Here is a 19802-nt window from a genome sequence, read left to right as displayed (position 1 = left end):
CATTTTTCCTTGCAGATCCTCTCCAGTTCTGTCAGGTTGGATGTTGAATGTTGGTGGACAGCCATTTTCAGGTCTCTCCAGAGATGTTCAATTGGGTTTAGGTCAGGGATCTGGCTGAGCCAGTCAAGAATGGTCATAGAGTTTTTCTGAAGCCACTCCTTTGTTATTTTACTTAACTTAACTTACTTGTGCTTACGGTCATTGTCTTGTTGGAAGGTGAACCTTCGGCCAAGTCTGAGGTCCAGAGCACTCTGTAAGAGGTTTTCTTCCAGGATATCTCTGTACTTGGCCGCATTCATTTTTTCTTTAATTGCAACTAGTCATCCTGTCCCTGCAGCTGAAAAACACCCCCATAGCATGATGCTGCCACCACCTTGTTTCACTGTTGGGAATGTATTGGGCAGGTGATGAGCAGTGCCTGGTTTTCTCCACACATACCGCTTAGAGCTTTTTGGTGATAATTCTATCTTCGTCTCATCAGACCAGAGAATCTTATTTCTCATAGCCTAAGAGTCCTTCATGTGTTGTTTTTTTTTTTTTTTTTTTTGCAAACTCTATGCGGGCTTTCATATGTCTTGCACGAAGGAGAGGCTTCCGTCAGGCCACACTGCCATAAAGGCCTGACTGGTGTAGGACTGCAGTGATAGTTGACTTTGTGGAACTTTCTCTCATGTCCTTATTCCATGTCTGGAGTTCAGCCACAGTGGGCTTGGGGTTCTTCGTTACCTCTCTCTTCTTCCACGATTGCTCAGTTTGGCTGGACGGCTAGGTCTAGGAAGAATTCTGCTGGTCCCAAACGTATTCCATTTAAGGATTATGGAGGCCACTGTGCTCTTGGGATCCTTGACTACGGCAGAAATTATTTTGTAACCTTGGCCAAATCTGTGCCTTGCTATAATTCTCTCTCTGAGCTCCTTGGGCAGTTCCCTTGATCTCATGATTCTCATTTGGTCTGACATGCACTATGAGGTCTTATACAGACAGGTGTGTGCCTATCCAAATCAAGTCCTATCAGTTTAACTAAACACAGCTGGACTCCAGTGAAGGAGTAGAACCATCTCAAGGAGGAGCATAAAGAAATGGACAGCATGTGACTTAAATATGAGTGTCTGAGCAAAGGGTCTGAATACTTATGACCATGTGATATTTCAGTTTTTCTTGTTTAATAATTTTTCAAAAATGTCTACATTTCTGGGGTTTTTTTCTGTCGACATGGGGTACAGTGTGTACATTAATGAGAAAAAAATGAACTTTTTTGAATTTACCAAATGGCTGCACTGAAACAAAGAGTGAAACATTTAAAGGGGTCTGAATACTTTCCGTACCCACTGTGTTTCCTGAAGCATTTTCCATTTGGAAAACTTAGTTTCAAAACACTTAAATTAAATCCTGTACCTGCAAATAGCCTGATTAGTAGTTAACATATGTAAACATTAAAACCATATATATCTAATATAAAACATACTTAATGTAATAGTTTTTAATATATATGTTTAATACCTCAATTTTTTACTTATTTTTTTAAAGTATTCTTCCCACAAGTGCCTAGAACAATACCGTATGAGTGTATACTGTATATCCATATCTCTATAAACGTGTATATACAGTCCTGCTCACCATTATTGGCACCCCTTCAATTTTTTCATAAACTGTGCAATATATTCATAAATAAATGGAAATATACCGACTTTATATCCTCAGGATTTTTTAATTAGTGGTCCAAAGTAGTACAACAATTAAAGCATTGTTTGTCAACTTACATGTTCCAATTTCAAAGGTGAAACCAAAGAAACAGCATGTGCAGTAATAAAGGCACCCTAATTAATACTTGGTTGCACACCCTTTGGCATTGATGAGAGTCTCAAATCGTTTCTTGTAGCCATCTATAAGTTTCTTGCACTTCTCAGCTGGTATTTTCTCCCAGTCTCCCTTTGCAAGTTGTTCAAGCTCTTGAATCTTTGAAGGGTTCTTTTTCCCAATGATTGAGGTCAGGACTTATTGCTGGCCATTTTAAAACAGTCCATTTTTTTCTTTTTCAACCATTCCTGTGTACTTTTGGATGTGTGCTTTTGGACATTGTCTTGCTGGAGGACCCATTATCTTCGTCTTAAACCAAGTTATCTTACACTGGGTAGGTCATTTCGCTCTAAAATCTCTTGAGAAGTCTCTGATATAATTCCTGTGATACGGTCAAGGGCTCCAGTACCAAACGCAGCTAAGTAACCCCACAGCATTATGGATCCTCCACCATGCATAACTGTTGATAGTGTTCTTTTCCTTATAAGCTTAATTGCACCGTTTTTAAATAAACTATTGCCTTGCACTGCCAAAAAGGTCTATTTTTGTTTCATCTATCCACAGAACATTTTCCCAGAAGGATTGTGGTTTGTCAAGGTACTCTTTGGCAAAGATCAGTCGTTCCTTTTTATGTATTTTCTTCAGCAATGGTTTCCTTCTTGGCATTCGCCCATAAAGCTCTGCTTTGTTTAGTGTGCGGCGAATGCTACTTGTTGAAACCATGACACCAGACTGTTCCAGGTTGGCCTTCAGGTCTTTGGATGTTTTGACATGGTGTGTTTGCCACCATTCACACCAACCTTCGAAGACCTATCTTGTCAATTTATCTTTCCTCCACGACCAGGGAGATTCGTGATGGTTCAATGCTTGGCAGACTTCTTAATAACATTGTGGACTGTTGAAACTGGGATATCAAGGTCTTTGGAGATGGCCTTATACCCTTTGGAATTCTTGTGTTTGTTAATAATAGCAGTTCTGATGTTCCTTTGTCTACAACCTTGTAACAAACAAACAGGGCCTACCATGTGGCTTTTTAAAACACTGAAGATATCATTCATTGGCTTATTCATGTCACATGGGCACTGACAGTTTATCACAGGTGATTCTCATTTGTGATTTACCACAGGCGAGTCAAAATGTGTTTCCATACTAATGTAATGTAAAGGGTGTCAATACCAGTGCACAGCAAGCTTTAGGTTTTTCTATTTTTCCCTTCCATTATTTTTTGTTTTAAATTGTTATCATTTGCTCTTTTGTATTTAACACGAGTGCTCAATACAAAAAAGCTGTTTCCCTTCATTCATTTTTTGGAGGAGATATTACACATTATGTACTTTAAAGTTCATGGGTGGCAACAACGATGAGCTGGACTGTACACAATGATTCTTGTGATTCTCTTTGTTCAGTCGCATCTGAGCTGGCCGTTTTCCAACGTGTCTTTAAATTGCTGTGTAATTTTTGATGATATCCAGCTAAGGGCCTTTTGTCTCCCTGTTTCCTTTTACTACTGACCTTTTCAAGTAGAACCTTTTTTTATAATGAATTTGTCCTCATCACATGTCCAAATTAGGTTAGTTTCTGTCTGCCTTCCAGGAACCATTTTGGATTTATATGATCAGGAAAATCTTTGTTGGTGATCCTTGCGTCGGATTTGTAGAAGTTTTCTCCTGCACCAGACTGAGTCCTTTCTTAAGGTATGAAAACCAAGTGGCACTTGGTTTTTATACCTTGAGAAACACATTAGTATTAACAAAAGTACAATTTGGAATCCAAATGTTCTTCAGTCCCACAGCACAAGCCACCTAAATATTCAAGTTTCCATTTTTGCTATTATACATCTGGAAGAAAAATTTCCTACAGCCACGGGATAGTAGCAGTGGTTTCCACACTTTAGTGGAGCAGATGAAAGACTCACAATACTTCCCTTTGAAATCTGTTGACATCCAGCAAGTGCCATCAGCTCAGAACTGGCAGCAACCAGTGGGACTCAGCCTAAACACATCTACTCATCTGAGAAATCTGGACAGAAGTGGTCTTCTTGGAAGAATTGAGGCTAATTAGCTACATGTTCAACATGGAAACAATTCCAAGAAACTAAATTATGCACCAAGATATATAAACTGGGGCGTATAAAATGGAAGCGGAGGCTCTGGACAACTGAATCAAAATATGAAATATTTGGCTGTAACAGAAAGTAGTATGTTCAGCATAGGATTGGAGAGAGATACAATAATGAATGTCTCTAGGCAACCGTGAATCATGCAATTGCATGTTCCTTGCAATTTTGGAGCTGCATTGCAGCATCTGGAGTGGGGCATTTCATCAACATTAAGAGTGTCCCCAATGCTGAGAAATACAGGTAGATACTTATCCATCAGGCTATACCACTGCAGCACAATTACCCCAAACATACAGCCAATGTCAGTAGCTCCTTCAAAACCTTGGACGTGTTGGTATATCCAAGGTTGTGTCCCTGCCTTTGGTGCGGGCTCGCACGGCAAGCCTTCATCATTCCTTGCACATGACGGCTTATCTAATCAGTGACATGTGCCTCTAAGGCCCTGTGCCCACGCTGCGGATTTTGACGCGGATTTTCAGAAATCTGCCGCAAAATCTGCATGTTCATTGTGAAGCCAGCAAAGTCTATGAGAATTCACAAGTGCTGTGCCCACGTTGAGTATTTTTCCCTTGCGTATTTGGTGCAGATTTCTTTTTTTCTGCACCAAACACGCAAGGGAAAAATAGCAACGTGTGCACAGCACTTCTGAATTCTCATAGACTTTGCTGGCTTCACAATGGACATGCAGATTTTGCTGCAGATTTCTGATAATACGCGCCAAAACTACACAGTGTGGGCACTGGGCCTTACAGTCGCCAGTGGATCAGAGATCCGCCCACTGCTGTTATCCAGTTAAATCCCACTGTCAATCTCTGACAGCGGGATTTAATACATGCCAGCGGGGAGCACCACATTCCCTCCTTCCATCAGTAACATTGTAACATTTCTGTACTATACTTTGCAGCATAATTGCAAAATACAATACTTTCCCTTGTCTTGTAGGTGAGGTTCATCATGTAGTGTTTACAAAAGTGATCACACGCTGAACAGCTTTTCATTAGCTAAATCAATTTCTAGTTGGGCAACATGGTGAACTCCTTTTAGGGCTTATTTTAATGTCACAGAAAAGGTAAATGTTTACATTGATGAAATTGATATCATTATGCTTTGAACAGTGAGGGCCTAGAAGAAAAAAATTGAGACTCCCCTCAGAAGCATTTTTTACTTTAAAAATCTGTTAACAGATAAAGTGAAACAAATTTGTTTACAGGGAAACTTCTTTTTATACCTTTATGGATTTAATACGTTTACCTTGCACTTATCCTTTTACTTAGATTCCTATGTTGTTAACCCTAATGTTGTTGACCTAAATGAACAAAAATGTACATTTTAACAGTTGGGTTTGAAGACCGCAAAAAACAGTGTATATAATGCAAGCAACAATCATGGTGTTAATAGAACCTTGCTTTTTTACCATGTGTTTTACATTATATTGCCCGCTAGAATAGGTGTAAGATCTTTAGAATAGGACTTGCGTCTATACAGTACAGAAGTTTTTTTTTAGTCTTTTTACAATATTAATGTTCTTTATTTTCTGGCAGTGAAGATGTTTGGCTTGTAGCTTTATTCAGTCTCGCCATTAAATTACAGGAGCAGGATTGTAGTCTAGATATAGGAAAATTGAGCCCAACTCAGGGGTTTAACAAGTTATGTGATGTACTTCATGTTGGTTTAGTTATTAAACTCACATTGATATATTAATATCAATTACTAATGCTTTTTTCAGTTTTTATTTTTTCAATATCCATATTCACAGGAGTCCTGGACTTTTCTTTAAATGGGCTATAACTTGCTGTTTTTCCCACTTTCTGTGCTGCTTTGATTTTCAGCTCATTGTCTGCATGGGGGTCCTGATGCCTGCACAGAATGCATGATTGAGCATGCTAACTCCTTCCTTGGAAGATGCTGTTGTGCAGTGAAGGGTTTAGATCAGTGTGTTGAGTAGGTATTAAAGGTGCAGACCCTCTTGGAATACCCATCCAGATAGATTATTATAACGTAGACCGAAATGATTGAATGAAAGTCTTTCCATTGTTCAAATTAGGTTGAATATGTCTCTTTAATTTCATTGAACTTAAATAATTCAAGGAGGACACCGTATGCATTTTTTTTCTCTGATTCTGAGTGGGACTGCAGCTTTATAAATGCTTTACTATAATGTACTGAATGCATAAGATTTGTTTTGTACCAAAGATTTCGTTAGTGTCTTGATTTTAGTAGTCTAAAGCCATTAAGATAATCATTGTTTTTTTTTTATATATATATATTTATTTTGTCTTCAGTTGTCATGTTTTTGTCTTTTTCTATTTTCATGGAAATAATTGTCATTGTGAATTTTGCTCATGTAAAAGTCTTACTCTGTGCACACCACGTCTCGGCACATATGCTGAACATAGCTGTATAGTGCCATAGAGTCAATGGATGCAAAGAGTGTTTAGCCATCTACCAGGCAAGTATACATTCGTATACTCCACCTCAGCATCCAATCCTATAGGTAATGTATACCTTGGCATGATTGAAAGTGGCATATATTGAATCTATGGCACATAAGCTAAGGATTTCCCAGGTGCATATACCAGACTTGGCGGTGATGTGAACAGAACCGCCTTCTTGGAATAATACAGTCACCAACTTGTATGAGATGCTAATACATTAATTCCTACAAAATGTGTTGTACAGTACATGGCCAAGATTATGATGACACACCCATCATGTTTTAGATTAATGCTAACATACACATATAGAGTACATTGTCTTGTAAACTAGTATATAGTCTCTCATATCCAGTATATGGCGATTGTCAGCCCAAAAATAGGGAATGTGCCAATAATCCTAGGTAATGATAGAATTAGTGTGCACACAGCCGGTGAAATTAAGAGGTGCTGGTAGATGGGATATAACCTCCCAGGTAGCATATAACAAAGTTCACCGCACTCTCCAATAGTTTTTCATGCAACAGTGAGATTTATTTAGAAATATGGACGGTGGACAGTAGAAGGCAAGGGGAAAAGCGACTACAAAACGTTTCGACCTGTAAGGTCTTTATCAGAAAATCGCTTGATGTAATGTGACACTTTGACGGATCAGCTGGGACACAGGCGCGGGAGCGCCCAGATCACATTACATCAAGCGATTTTCTGATAAAGACCATACAGGTCGAAACGTTTTGTAGTCGCTTTTCCCCTTGCCTTCTACTGTCCACCGTCCATATTTCTAAATAAATCTCACTGTTGCATGAAAAACTATTGGAGAGTGCGGTGAACTTTGTAATAATCCTAGGTACACTTGTTCCCCATTGTCAGCCAGAGTAAAGAAGGCCTTAGCAGTTGAATGTATCATCATAGAGTTCAGTCATTTGGCAGCAACAAGTGACTGTGTTAGAACATAATTTGTTGAGTAGGCTGGTTCATCAAATTTTTGTCTTGCAAAGGTTTCAGTGCAGCTGCATAGTGTTTAGCTATACGAGTGCCTCAAACGTGTCTGCCACACTATTCTGCAGGTAACATTTTGGACAATTGGCCAATGTGGGATGGGCAGGAGAAGCATTGCATTTTATTCATTTGTTAAAAGAGAAAATTGCTGATGAACTGATGGTAAAAACTGACACATCAATGAAAATTGGACAGGTTTTTGCATATCTTTAAAAATCATTGACATCTGGGTTAGCCCTAAGTTCCAAAATCTACTGGAAAATCCTTTTAAAAAAAAAAGCTGGTCATAAAAGAAAACTGAAACCAAACCTATATATCCAAAGTTTTATCATTGTAAATAGGTACGTTTGGGTGCACATACTCTTGGCCTTGTGATGTGTAACTTGTTATTTTAAGTAAATGAGTCTAAACTCAGTAACTAAACCCCTCTGAAGATTCATGTTTTATACACACATTCTTTTTTGTTTATACATCAGATTTTTTTCAATGCTTTTATATTCTCATTGTATTATATATCCATTTCATATTCTGTTCTCTGATTTCCTTCTTTCTCTCATTGAATCTTTGATTACCTGATTCTCTTAAAGTATTTCTTTTTCACATTTTTTCTTTTCCATGGAACAGATTAAGGTGGTTAATGCGTTTCGCAGCTCCCTGTATGAGGGACTTGAAAAGCCACAGACCCGCAGTGCCATCCATAGCTTCATGACCCATCCGGAGTTCACGCCACAGGAGTCAAGGCCTGATCCCCAGCTAACAGACAGCGACAGCGAGGGCGAGGAATCGCAGGGTCTTCTGAAAGGACATACTGTACAGACGCACAATCACAATAACAACTCCTCTGCTGACCCACGCCCATTGGACATCACAGTATCACCGTCTGAAAGCCCAGTGCACAGTATGGAGACCTCCATTTAACACCAAAATGAAGGCCCCATTCAGCTGGGAATCTGGATGAGGTCACAGCTCCTTCCCTTGCTGTCCTGTCCTTTCACTACTCTACCCAACAAGCCCACAATAGTTTTCTTCATCACAATTCGCAAACACTACCACCCCATATTAGGTCTATTCTGCCAAAAATTCATTGTCATTACTTAAGTGGAATAGTCATAAAGCCATACCGACACTGAACATGATGTATCTACACTATCTGAGAAAAAGTGTCTTATTTGCTCGTAGCAACCATAGAGATTCAACTTTCATTTTGGTAAGAACACCTGAAAATGAAATCTAGATTCTGGATTGGTGCAACAGGCTCACTTTTTTTCTTTGAGACAGTTCAGCATCAGCCCCATTGTGTCTAGTCATGCACCAAACATGTAACCTTAAACCAGACATTTTTAGTATAGAGTCCTACACTTCAGCTATGCCAATATTCCTATAAATACATAACTGCAAAATAATTTACTTAAAGCTCTATCCCTCTATTCACTATCATGGTCTTAGTAACTATAACTGTACATTAGGCCTGTTCTTCCTATGTGCATTCATTGTGTAATCATATACCAAAAGTCTTCAACACTACACTTTATTCTAGAGCCATGAGGAAATGTATTGATTTAATACATGTAATGTCTTAAACACATACTCAAGATATTCACACATTGGAAAGCTATGTATGATTCATTGAATTACGTTTTTATGTTTCTACATAAATTTGTCATATTCAACTTCACAATTACACAGGCGCTTGGTAATGTGAGCATAAACACAGCGCATGTGAGTTTACGCTTTTAACTCCCTGTTTCCCTTTGTCTTGTGTGTTTGCATGTTTAATTACATGTTCCCTGTCCTGTTACTCCCTTATATCCCTATATACCCTGCTTGCTCTCCTACCCGATATGTTTTGTCTCTACCCGAAGGTGCCACTGAAAAAGGGAGCTGGTCCTAGGATTCTATTTCCAACCAAAGTGTGCCATCCATCCCTTTATTGCTTCACCGAGGCACAGCACCCAAAGCACCTGTCTTCCACCTGTAGGACTGCATTTTCCCACAGCTTCTCTACCCCAGACTGTCTGTGAAGCTGTGAACTTTTGCAGCATGCCAACTGCCGGATATCTCCCAGTACCAAGGAGTAAAAACTGTGCCATTCTGCCAGTATAGCTGGTGTTTGTACCCCCTGAATTTCTGATCCTTAAACCTGGAAAGTCCTCAAACTCTAGGTGGAGGGGTCCCAGGGTGTGTTATTGGAAGGAGGGCTACACTGCCATTGAAAAAAGCATGTGTGTGTAATAAAGATCTCTTGACATAAGTGATTACACATACACAAACACTAACATTGGTACGTTTACAATCTCTGTTCCTCAATGAGGGCTAATGAATATGTGGGGAAGTTTTGCACTGCTGCTGACCTTGTTCTGCTGCCGGGAAATGAAATTATGATGGGACACAGTATGCCAAAGGGAAAAGCTGGACTGTGTGCTATCATATTGTCACTTAGTACAGCAGGACAATGGTTTTCATGAGACTGGCACCACGCTTTTTGAGAATTGAATATGGTGGTAATTAGACTAGAGTTGGCCACAATGTACATGCATGGATAGTATGCACTTTGGAGGTAACCATGGGCCTTGTTACCTTTACCTATGCATGTGACAGTGGTAAAATCTTCCTACTCACAAGTACTGAAAGATGGAGATGATTACTCCAGCAGTGCATACTAACCATGTGCTAAGTTGTGTCCACCTACATTACTCCTTTTTTTCACTGCCAGAAGGGGTTTACAACTAGCAGTTTAGGGGAAGAAAACCTTTCTCTGTATCCGTGTGAGTGGATTTCTTTTCCCTTTCTTGTGCCTTTTTATAGTTCCTGCACAACTCCTAGTATTTAAGTGTTCCTTATAAAGGGAAATGTTTTTAAGATCTCTCCCCTGCCTCCTCTGCAGCCAGTGACACTTCTGGAGTGGGTCAAAGTGACGGCTCCACCGACCTGATCAGGAATGGAATCTTTCTGGTCTTGGGACATGCATTATTTAGATTGTGGGATTGAATAGTTAATGTTTGTCTAATGCTAACCAATCATTCCAGTGAGCTGATTTTCTTCTTACAAGCACTGCACATAGTATATTTAATCAGTGATGTCCGTTGTCTTTTGCCTGGTTGAAAGCACTATCACTGAAAGCCTAAGTATTCAACTTTTGATGCTTTCTGCTCACAAAACTTTAAGATTTTAAAAATACTAAGATTTTACATATTCAGGAAAGATTGTGAACACTGGCAGCTAAAGGGGTTCACTTACATAGCGTTGTAATACACAAGCAAAGATCTGACGTTTCTCAGTGTATTGCCAGCAGGTACTGTTTTCGGAATGTGCACATTAAAAAAACACCGTAGAACTGTTAACCCCATATAACCCTTTTCTACTTTGTAAATTGCAGTTAAAATATTGAATTAGCTACTGGGTAAGTGATATAGGTAACCTCTTTGTAAGCTGCTTGGCTTAGTTGTAAAATAATTCTAAACATTGTATTGTTTATCGCATTTTTTATTTGATGTTTTTATGCTTTCAGGAGAGAAAATATGATATTATTATGCAGAAACTTGTTTTGTTAGTTTAGAGACTGAAAAAAGCTTTGGGGTTGTGTGCAAGATCCAAGGTGAATCGCAGAGGGTGCCATGCTAGTCTCATGACCAGCAGGTAGTGCAGGTGGTACAAAAGCCAATATTGTATTTTTGATTTCTCATACCACTGCCAGCTCAGTGCTCTGTAGGCATGGAGCTGTCATACAGAAATGTGTTTTTATACATGCATATATATAGATATATAAATAGATATATAAATTATGTTCATATATGGCAGGGCATTCTGCAGTGTACGCTTTTTATGTGCTGACGTTTTTTTTTTCTGTAAAATAGGTTTTTCTATTTTGTTTTGACGTTGCGTACACCACAGAAATCCTGAACTTTTATTTTATTTTTTTTGTTCTGTTGGGGAGACTGTAAAGGAATACAGTTTTGGGAGAATTTTTTCTGTTATTTTTATATAAGTCGTTAACATCATTGCCAAGGATAATTGGACATGTGCTGTTACAGAGTATACAGCAGATGTCTCTTGGCAGTGAAATGCTTAGCCATATGAAAGGTAGTCTTACAAACCTTGTGCTGTGGTGGACATGGACGAGAAGAGGAATGTGTCGTGCATATGGAGATTGCACACGGAGAGTGCTTTGCAGCTGCTGCGTATGGGGTGCAGAATTTCCACCAGAATCCTTCAACATTCCAAAAACCTCTGACTGGATTCCCATTGTCATAACATGTAAAGGGCAGAGCAAGGATTTTCTTCACATTGAAAGGGGTTTTTGAATGGCTGCTAATCCTACAGCATGAGTCCTACTATGTAAAAGATACGTAACATTTTTAGATTTTAAAAGACAACACAATCTACCATCTCTAATAGCTGCTCTCCTTTTTTTTTTTTAAACAAAAAGTATAGTGATGTGCACCATAAAGCTGAAGTTCAGGTGACCAATAAAATGCAAAGTCTGGTCCTTATACAGTATGATGAAATGGAAGTCTTATATCCACCTTCACATTTTTATTCTTTAGGCTATGTTCACACAAGACATCATCTTTTCAGACGTTTTTGAGGTCACAAAGATGCACCAAAATGCTGTATTTCCTTCCCCCAGCAAAGCCTATGAGATTTCTATTTTGCTGTCCGCAGAGTGCATCTTTCTTCATCTGCATTTTGGCTGCGTTTTTGAAGATACAGCATGTCAATTCTTTTTGAGCCTTTCCAGTCAATAGATTTGACTTAAACGCATTGGGCCAAATGCGGTAAAAACGTGACAAAAACGCATGCATTTTTTCCACGGGTGCGTTGTTTTTTGGGGACAAAAACACTGCGTCTTTGTAGTTAAAAAAAGATGTACTGTGTGAGCATAACCTAATTCTCTTACTATGAAAAATAACCAAACTTTGCAGTGTCTTAATTTCCTTCCCCGCCGCCCACAACTCCTATGCAGACTGTGTTTCTACTTTAATGGACAACAGACAAACATTAGATAGTATCATATTCCCTCTATGTGATTCAACTTGTGGCTAACCTGCTAAATGGGCATATGCAGGCCCAAAGTATGAGAGACACTACACAGAATTTATTTTATTATCACAGATTCCTAGTCTACATAGTAGATGTAAATACTAGAGAGTTTTTTATATTTAGACTAAGGTTGCGTTCACACACAATCACTTAATTTAGCTCCAACATTGCTTGAGCAATGGGAGCACTGGAATAAATGCAGCAGCACAGGGCGGCCGTGGTCCTCTGCTTCGGCACAGGGCGGCCGTGGTCCTCTGCTTCGGCACAGGGCGGCCGTGGTCCTCTGCTTCGGCACAGGGCGGCCGTGGTCCTCTGCTTCGGCACAGGGCGGCCGTGGTCCTCTGCTTCGGCACAGGGCGGCCGTGGTCCTCTGCTTCGGCACAGGGCGGCCGTGGTCCTCTGCTTCGGCACAGGGCGGCCGTGGTCCTCTGCTTCGGCACAGGGCGGCCGTGGTCCTCTGCTGCGGCACAGGGCGGCCGTGGTCCTCTGCTGCGGCACAGGGCGGCCGTGGTCCTCTGCTGCGTCACAGGGCGGCCGTGGTCCTCTGCTGCGGCACAGGGCGGCCGTGGTCCTCTGCTGCGGCACAGGGCGGCCGTGGTCCTCTGCTGCCGCACTGCTGGTGCGTGGTAATGCAACCTTATTGCAAAGTTGCTTTGTTTTTCCATTTTACCTTTATTAGGACAATGAAAGAGATTGTTGCCCAATTGATAATAGACTTTAATGGCATTTGTTGAAAAGTCTCCTGTCACTTCACACTATCCGAAGAGAATACATGTACTGCTTTCTATAATGGATGCCAAGACCTGCGCTAGTTGGTTTGATAGAGAACATCACAACAATAGTCATATGTACTAAATGGCAGAGAATGTGTCTGATGTGTCCATGTTGGAGAAATTTGCAGCTAATAGCATTTTTTATGTGTTGTCTTCTAATATCAAATCCACGAGGTCTCTTTTTCTTATTTTCCTTATCAGAAAGTACCTGATAACGGTATGACAATACTTGTAATGTACCATTATGAGATTAAAATCTGATGCAATTGTATTTATTATATATGATGGTCTCATAGAATTAAAAATGCAGCTCACACAACCCTAGGAAAGGTAAAATACACAATGTGGCCACATACACTCTATTCCCCTATATTCTCCATTGTTCTTAATATTTACATGTCCTACAAGTCTTTCACAAATCTTGTAAACATTTATCTGTCGCCCGGAAAGAGCATGCCTTATTAAACTTGGGTTTCCTTACTTGTTTTACCTTATCTTTTTTTCGTACACTAATTGGTTAAACAAGCACTGTTATTTTGTATAAAACAACTGACTGACTCTATGAGTTTTGTGTGCATGATATTAAAGAACTGGTCATCTATTTATTATTTTTCATCTGTATCAGATACCAGCAGAATCTTGATGTTGGCGGTCGCTGGATTCTGCAGTGTATTTGCATTACACAATCTAACTCCACCTTCCTCCTATAAAATCCAGCCTGTGCATGTAACGAGTGGATCCATGGAGGAGAATTTAGAATTGTTTAATACTGCCATCTTCAGGACCTAAAGAGGTTGTATGGTACATGAAGCAAAGTATGTAGACATTCTGTGAGTGTGCGATGTGCACACTGTGATAGTCTCGCTGTGCCAGATGGCAGTCACGTACCTACATGTATGCAATTTGCATGCTTGTGGTCAGATGTGAACTAATTTCTCTTGCAGTTCTCTAATAGAAAAGAATTAGGAAGAGCCAGATGAGTCTAGTTAGCGCATGACCTCAAGTATACATATCACATACATGTGGTCATGTGACCAAGTTGCATGGGTCATACTTTAGCATCACACAATGTCACACTTTGACAGTCTTCAGTCACATAGGGTTACTTAGAGATTTTGCTTCTTAGACCAGACAAGCCGATTGGAGAAGACTTGGCAATGATGTTCATAGAACACACACACAATTCATTGTGGTAGTTACATTGTAAATGTAAAAGAATACGACAAGATTTATAAGCCAAATCCTCAAGTGTGTTATGAGTTGATGTATGATGAATTTGAGGTTGATGAATGTAGTGAAAATGTATTTTCTGTAAGTGAAGAATGGTGCAAATGAGGTAAGAAATTCTAAGGTGCGCCAGACAGCAGGAGTTACCTCCTAGCAGGTATTTTTGGTAGTACTTTAGTAGCCTCCTAATGCCGCTTTTAATTATACCTATGTTACACCTAAACACAACATGTGTATGTACCCCCTTAGCGCATAAAGACGTAGCGGAACGTCCATGCTGGGGACGGATAGCTGAATGGGCTCAGAGCTGAGTTGACTCCACACGGGGTAGAGGTCAACGGATTTTGCTTAGCCGGCATCAGTCTCTAAGGTGTTGCTAAGCTCTGATTACTAGGCTGAGCTTCCTAGTAGTCTGTGATTTATATTATATAGTGCTATAATGTGGCATTGTAGCAGATGACTGCAGGATAAAGGCTTAAGTTTAAATGGACTAAAAAAAAATACCATTTTTAATAATTAAATTAAAAAACCTAAGCAATATAAAAATGTTAATCGTCAGTATTTCCCACATTTTAAAAAAAAATTACTTAGTATCAAAAGTTCAAGGTATCAAGATATAAAATGAATTCACTTATAACCGTAAAGAGAAAAAAAATAAAGCCCCTGAATTGCAGTTTTTCATTCACCACTACTGATGGGTGAACCCAAACTGTGAAGTTCAGGGTCCTTACCGGACACCTAGTGTCCACGCACTGTCTCCGAACATGAAGTTCTCAGGGATCTCCGTGTAACTGTTTGAATTTGGTTACCCAGATAATTAAGAAAGAAAGTAAGGAATAAAGCAAGAGCTTTTATACTTACCGAGTCTCCCATGCGGGGCTGGGTCTGCTCATTAACCCTCATACATATTCACTGCTTTCCCCACCCACCATCAGTCCCGGCGTCTGTAATTCGTTGCAGACAGACCGCACCCCTACCCTGTGTGACCACATCTGTGATTGGTTGGAATCACACACACTGTCTACATCCCTATAGTAGTGTAAAAATAAATTCAAAATAATGGCGTAGGGTCCCCCATATTGTGATACCCAGCGCAGTTGAAACATTCTAGCGCTGTAGGCTGCAGCCCCCAGCCGTGTGCTTATCTTGACTGTGTATCAAAATGTGGCCTTTATTGAACTAATTTAAAAAAATGACCATAGTTATTAAAAACCAGCAAACCCCACCCCCGAACCTAAAAATAGCTGCTCAGAATTGTTGCATCCAAATTCCTGCACCAAATCTTCTGGCAAAAAAACGCATTGAACCGCCATTCATTTTGTCTGCCAGAAGATGCAGATTTGGTGCAGGATTTTGTAATAATACCCCTACTTCCTGGTAAATATGTCCCCCCCCCCCCCCATCCTGGTATATATGCCCCCCATCCTTGTATATATGCCCCCAATCCTGGTATATACTGTGCTCACCACCCCCAGGCTGCCACGTCGTGTGGCGTCCTCTTTAGTTGGCCCGCAGCTTTCATCGGTGTCCGTGCTATGGCAACACATGACATCATTGTCATAGGGATGCAGCTAAAAGTTGCCAGTTTCCATATGGCCGTCAGCGTGTATCACATTGCAGGGATCCAACAGCTCTCTGCACCATGATGCATTTCAATCGGATGTGCGGCCTGAGAAGCACATCCAGCTGAAGCTGGGGCCAGCGGGCTCCTTGCACCCGCAATCGTTCTGCCACTAACCTTTTCTACCACTATTTTACAGCACAATGTTCAGGTCCCCATAGACTTTTATATGAGGTTCAGCGACTGAGCAGATATTTAAGTCCAGTCCTGAACTGGATTTTTTCTTTTCTTTTAAAGGGAACCTGTCAGGTTCAATATGCACCCAGAACCACGAGCAGTATTTCTAAAGTATTTCTAAAGATCTTATACCATATGCTAATGAGTGAGGGCTAGTCCCCTGGGCGTTCATTCCCCTGGCTAGTCGGCTTCATTAGCATGTTAGTACGCCCCTGTGGGTGTGCTAACATGCTAATGAATGTGATGCGTCAGAGGATGATCTCATTCACCTCTGTGCCGCCATCGCGTTCGACGCCGGATTTCGTCTCAGTGCGCATGACCCCGGAGGTTCGGTCATGCACACTATGAAGCCGGGTGTACACATCCTGGCTTCAAACTGTAGTAGTGCGCATGACCGAACCTCCGTGGTCGTGCACTGAGCCGAAATCCAGTGTCTGCGACGATGGTAGCGGAGAGGTGAGTGACAACATCCTGTGACGCTGCATCTTCATTAGCACAAGAGCGTACTAACATGCTAATGGAGCCGACTAGCCAGGGGAACCAACACCCCTGGGACTAGTCCCCTCACTCATTAGCATACGATAAAAGATCTTTAGAAATACTTTTTCTAAAGATCTCTTTATCTATACTAGTGTATACAGGTACGGTTAGGCAGGGATTAGCAATATGTCCCCAGAACTACTCGTGGCTCTGGGTGCATATTGGACCTGACAAGTTCCCTTTAAAGTCTGGCTAGACCCGCCGGACCTGAACATCTGCGGGTTTGCCCATCTCTAATCATCACACCTCCTTAACAAGATGCAATAAAAATTGATTAAAAAATGTGTGCACACAAATGGTATCAATGATAACATCTTGCCACTCAAAAAACATGCAATCACACAACTCCAATAAATTAATGTTATGGGTCTCAGAAAATGGCACCAAAAACCAATTTAGTTTTCTTATAAACTTCTAAAACTATTTTCAACAATTACCATACATCCTTAGGTTTTGTTTTTTCTATAAATCTTTCATCGCTGTAATCATAATGATTTGGAGAAACATGTGTTAGGTTTTTAATTTTTTGTTTTGTTTTTTTTTTACTTTTCAGTACACTGTATGGTAAAATTAATGAATTCATTCCAAAGTACAACTCTTCCTGCAAAAAAAAAAGAAAGCTTATGGCAACAGAAAAATAAAGTTCTAGCTCTTGGAAAAATGCAAGGAAATACCAAAAAGGAAAAAAAAAGGTGTTGAAACTGTTAAATTCTCCCTGATCTTCCTGCCTATGGACTGTAGATTAGGCAAGAACCAGGGGCGGAACGGCGGCGGTCGCAGGGGTTGCAACTGGCCCGAGTATACAGAGGGCCCACAACCTCAGCGCCTGCTTCAGCTGGATGTACGTCTGAGGGCGCACATCCAGCTGAAATGCAAGGCAGCACATAGACCCGTCGGGTCCCTGCACTAACCAACTAGACAGGTGTATATTATAACTAACTATATTATAACTAATCAGGTGTATATTATATTCTCTCTGCTTCTTAGGTGGAGAATGAATTAGGAATACATGTAGATTACAGGGAAATTAACATAGTTAGGTCCAGAAATATTTGGACAGTGACACAATTTTCGCGAGTTGGGCTCTGCATGCCACCACATTGGATTTGAAATGAAACCTCTACAACAGAATTCAAGTGCAGATTGTAACGTTTAATTTGAAGGTTTGAACAAAAATATCTGATAGAAATTGTAGAGACAGATACACCTACTTCACTGAGAGTGTTCTGGACTTCAGTTGATGTTGTGAACAGGTTCTTCTTCACCAAAGAAAGTATGCGGCGATCATCCACCACTGTTGTCATCCGTGGACGCCCAGGCCTTTTTGAGTTCCCAAACTCACCAGTCAATTCCTTTTTTCTCAGAATGTACCCGACTGTTGATTTTGCTACTCCAAGCATGTCTGCTATCTCTCTGATGGATTTTTTCTTTTTTTTCAGCCTCAGGATGTTCTGCTTCACCTCAATTGAGAGTTCCTTAGACCGCATGTTGTCTGGTCATAGCAACAGCTTCCAAATGCAAAACCACACACCTGTAATCAACCCCAGACCTTTTAACTACTTCATTGATTACAGGTTAACGAGGGAGATGCCTTCAGAGTTAATTGCAGCCCTTAGAGACCCTTGTCCAATTACTTTTGGTCCCTTGAAAAAGAGGAGGCTATGCATTACAGAGCTATGATTCCTAAACCCTTTCTCCGATTTGGATGTGAAAACTCTCATATTGCAGCTGGGAGTGTGCACTTTCAGCCCATATTATATATATAATTGTATTTCTGAACATGTTTTTGTAAACAGCTAAAATAACAAAACTTGTGTCACTGTCCAAATATTTCTGGACCTAACTGTATATCCCATATAAACAGGTGCATATTATATTCCATTTGCTTCTTATGTTTGGAATGAACAAGGATTACAAGGGGCTGCTAAGTCTTTGGCTTTGATTTTTTTTTTGCTTCTATGGTAACGAATGTTACATCACATGAAAGCCATATGTGTCTAATATATGTTTTCAAAATGTTGTGTTTGTTGCTGATGGCAACAGTGTTCTACGCACGCAGGAAAACAAAACTGTAGAGTCTAATGGGATATTCACAGCAACTGAGCGCAGAAGAGTAATAAAATTCTTGTTTCTGCAAGGAAAGCCGCGAAGGATATTCATGGTGATGTCGCAGACACTGGGGGTTCAATGCCCTTCATATTCCACAGTTAAGAACAGGGTTGCCAAATTTAAAACGGGCCACTTCAGCACCAATGATGAGGAACGTCCTGGACGAAGGAGAGTGATGATTGTTCCGGAAATCGTCGATGCTGTGCACAACTTCATACTGGAGAATTGACGAATTGCAGCTAAAGCAATAGTATACATCATGGGGATTTCCCGTGAATGTGTTTGTGTTATTATCCATGAACATATGGACATGAGGAAGCGATCTGCAAAGTGGGTCCCCAAATGTTTGACAACTGATCAGAGAAGCATGTGAGTGACAACTTCACAATACATTTCTCAGCATTTCCGTGCTGATAAGAACTTCCTGGATAGACTCGTCACTATGGATGAGACTTGGATTTATTTGTATCAACCTGAAAACAAGGAGCAGTCAAGAGTTGGAGGTACAGTGGTTTTCCTCGTCCAAAGACGTTCAGGGTGCAAAAATCAGCCACTAAGGTGATGGCGTCTTTGTTCTGGAGGAGGGCGTGCTGCTAGTGGACTACCTTCAAAAGGGTTCCACCATCAATGCAAGGTATTACATTGAACTTTTGGACCAAATGAAGGCAGCTCTGAAGGTCAAAAGGTGTGGCATGCTGTCCAACGCCTCCGCTCACACTGCACAAGCGACCACGGCAAAACTGGCAGAGCTGGGCTTCCAACTGGTTGACCACCCACCTTATTCACCATATTTATCTCCCTCCGGCTATTATCTGTTTCCAAACCTGAAGAAACACCTTAAGGGTACCAAATTTCACACCATTTCTGATGCCATGCTGTTATGGATGCCTGGTTTGAGGCACAACCAAAATCCTTCTTTTTGCTAGGCTTACAGAACTTTGAATACTGATGTAAGAAGGGTGTTGACA

The 19802-nt window shown here is 40.6% G+C and overlaps 1 protein-coding gene across 1 annotated transcript in view; it reads left to right on the top strand.

Moving 5' to 3' along the window:
* Positions 1-13640, top strand: part of LOC142291335 (plasma membrane calcium-transporting ATPase 4-like) — a 306647-nt gene extending 293007 nt beyond the window's left edge. Inside the window, 1 exon segment of the mRNA XM_075335801.1 lies at positions 7972-13640. Coding sequence (XP_075191916.1) covers positions 7972-8265 — 294 coding nt within the window. The 3' untranslated portion in view covers positions 8266-13640.
* Positions 13641-19802: the final 6162 nt, after the last annotated feature.

This window comes from Anomaloglossus baeobatrachus, chromosome 2 (assembly GCF_048569485.1).
Source record: "Anomaloglossus baeobatrachus isolate aAnoBae1 chromosome 2, aAnoBae1.hap1, whole genome shotgun sequence".
Lineage (NCBI taxonomy): Eukaryota > Metazoa > Chordata > Amphibia > Anura > Aromobatidae > Anomaloglossus > Anomaloglossus baeobatrachus.
This window is presented reverse-complemented; position numbering and strand designations above follow the sequence as displayed.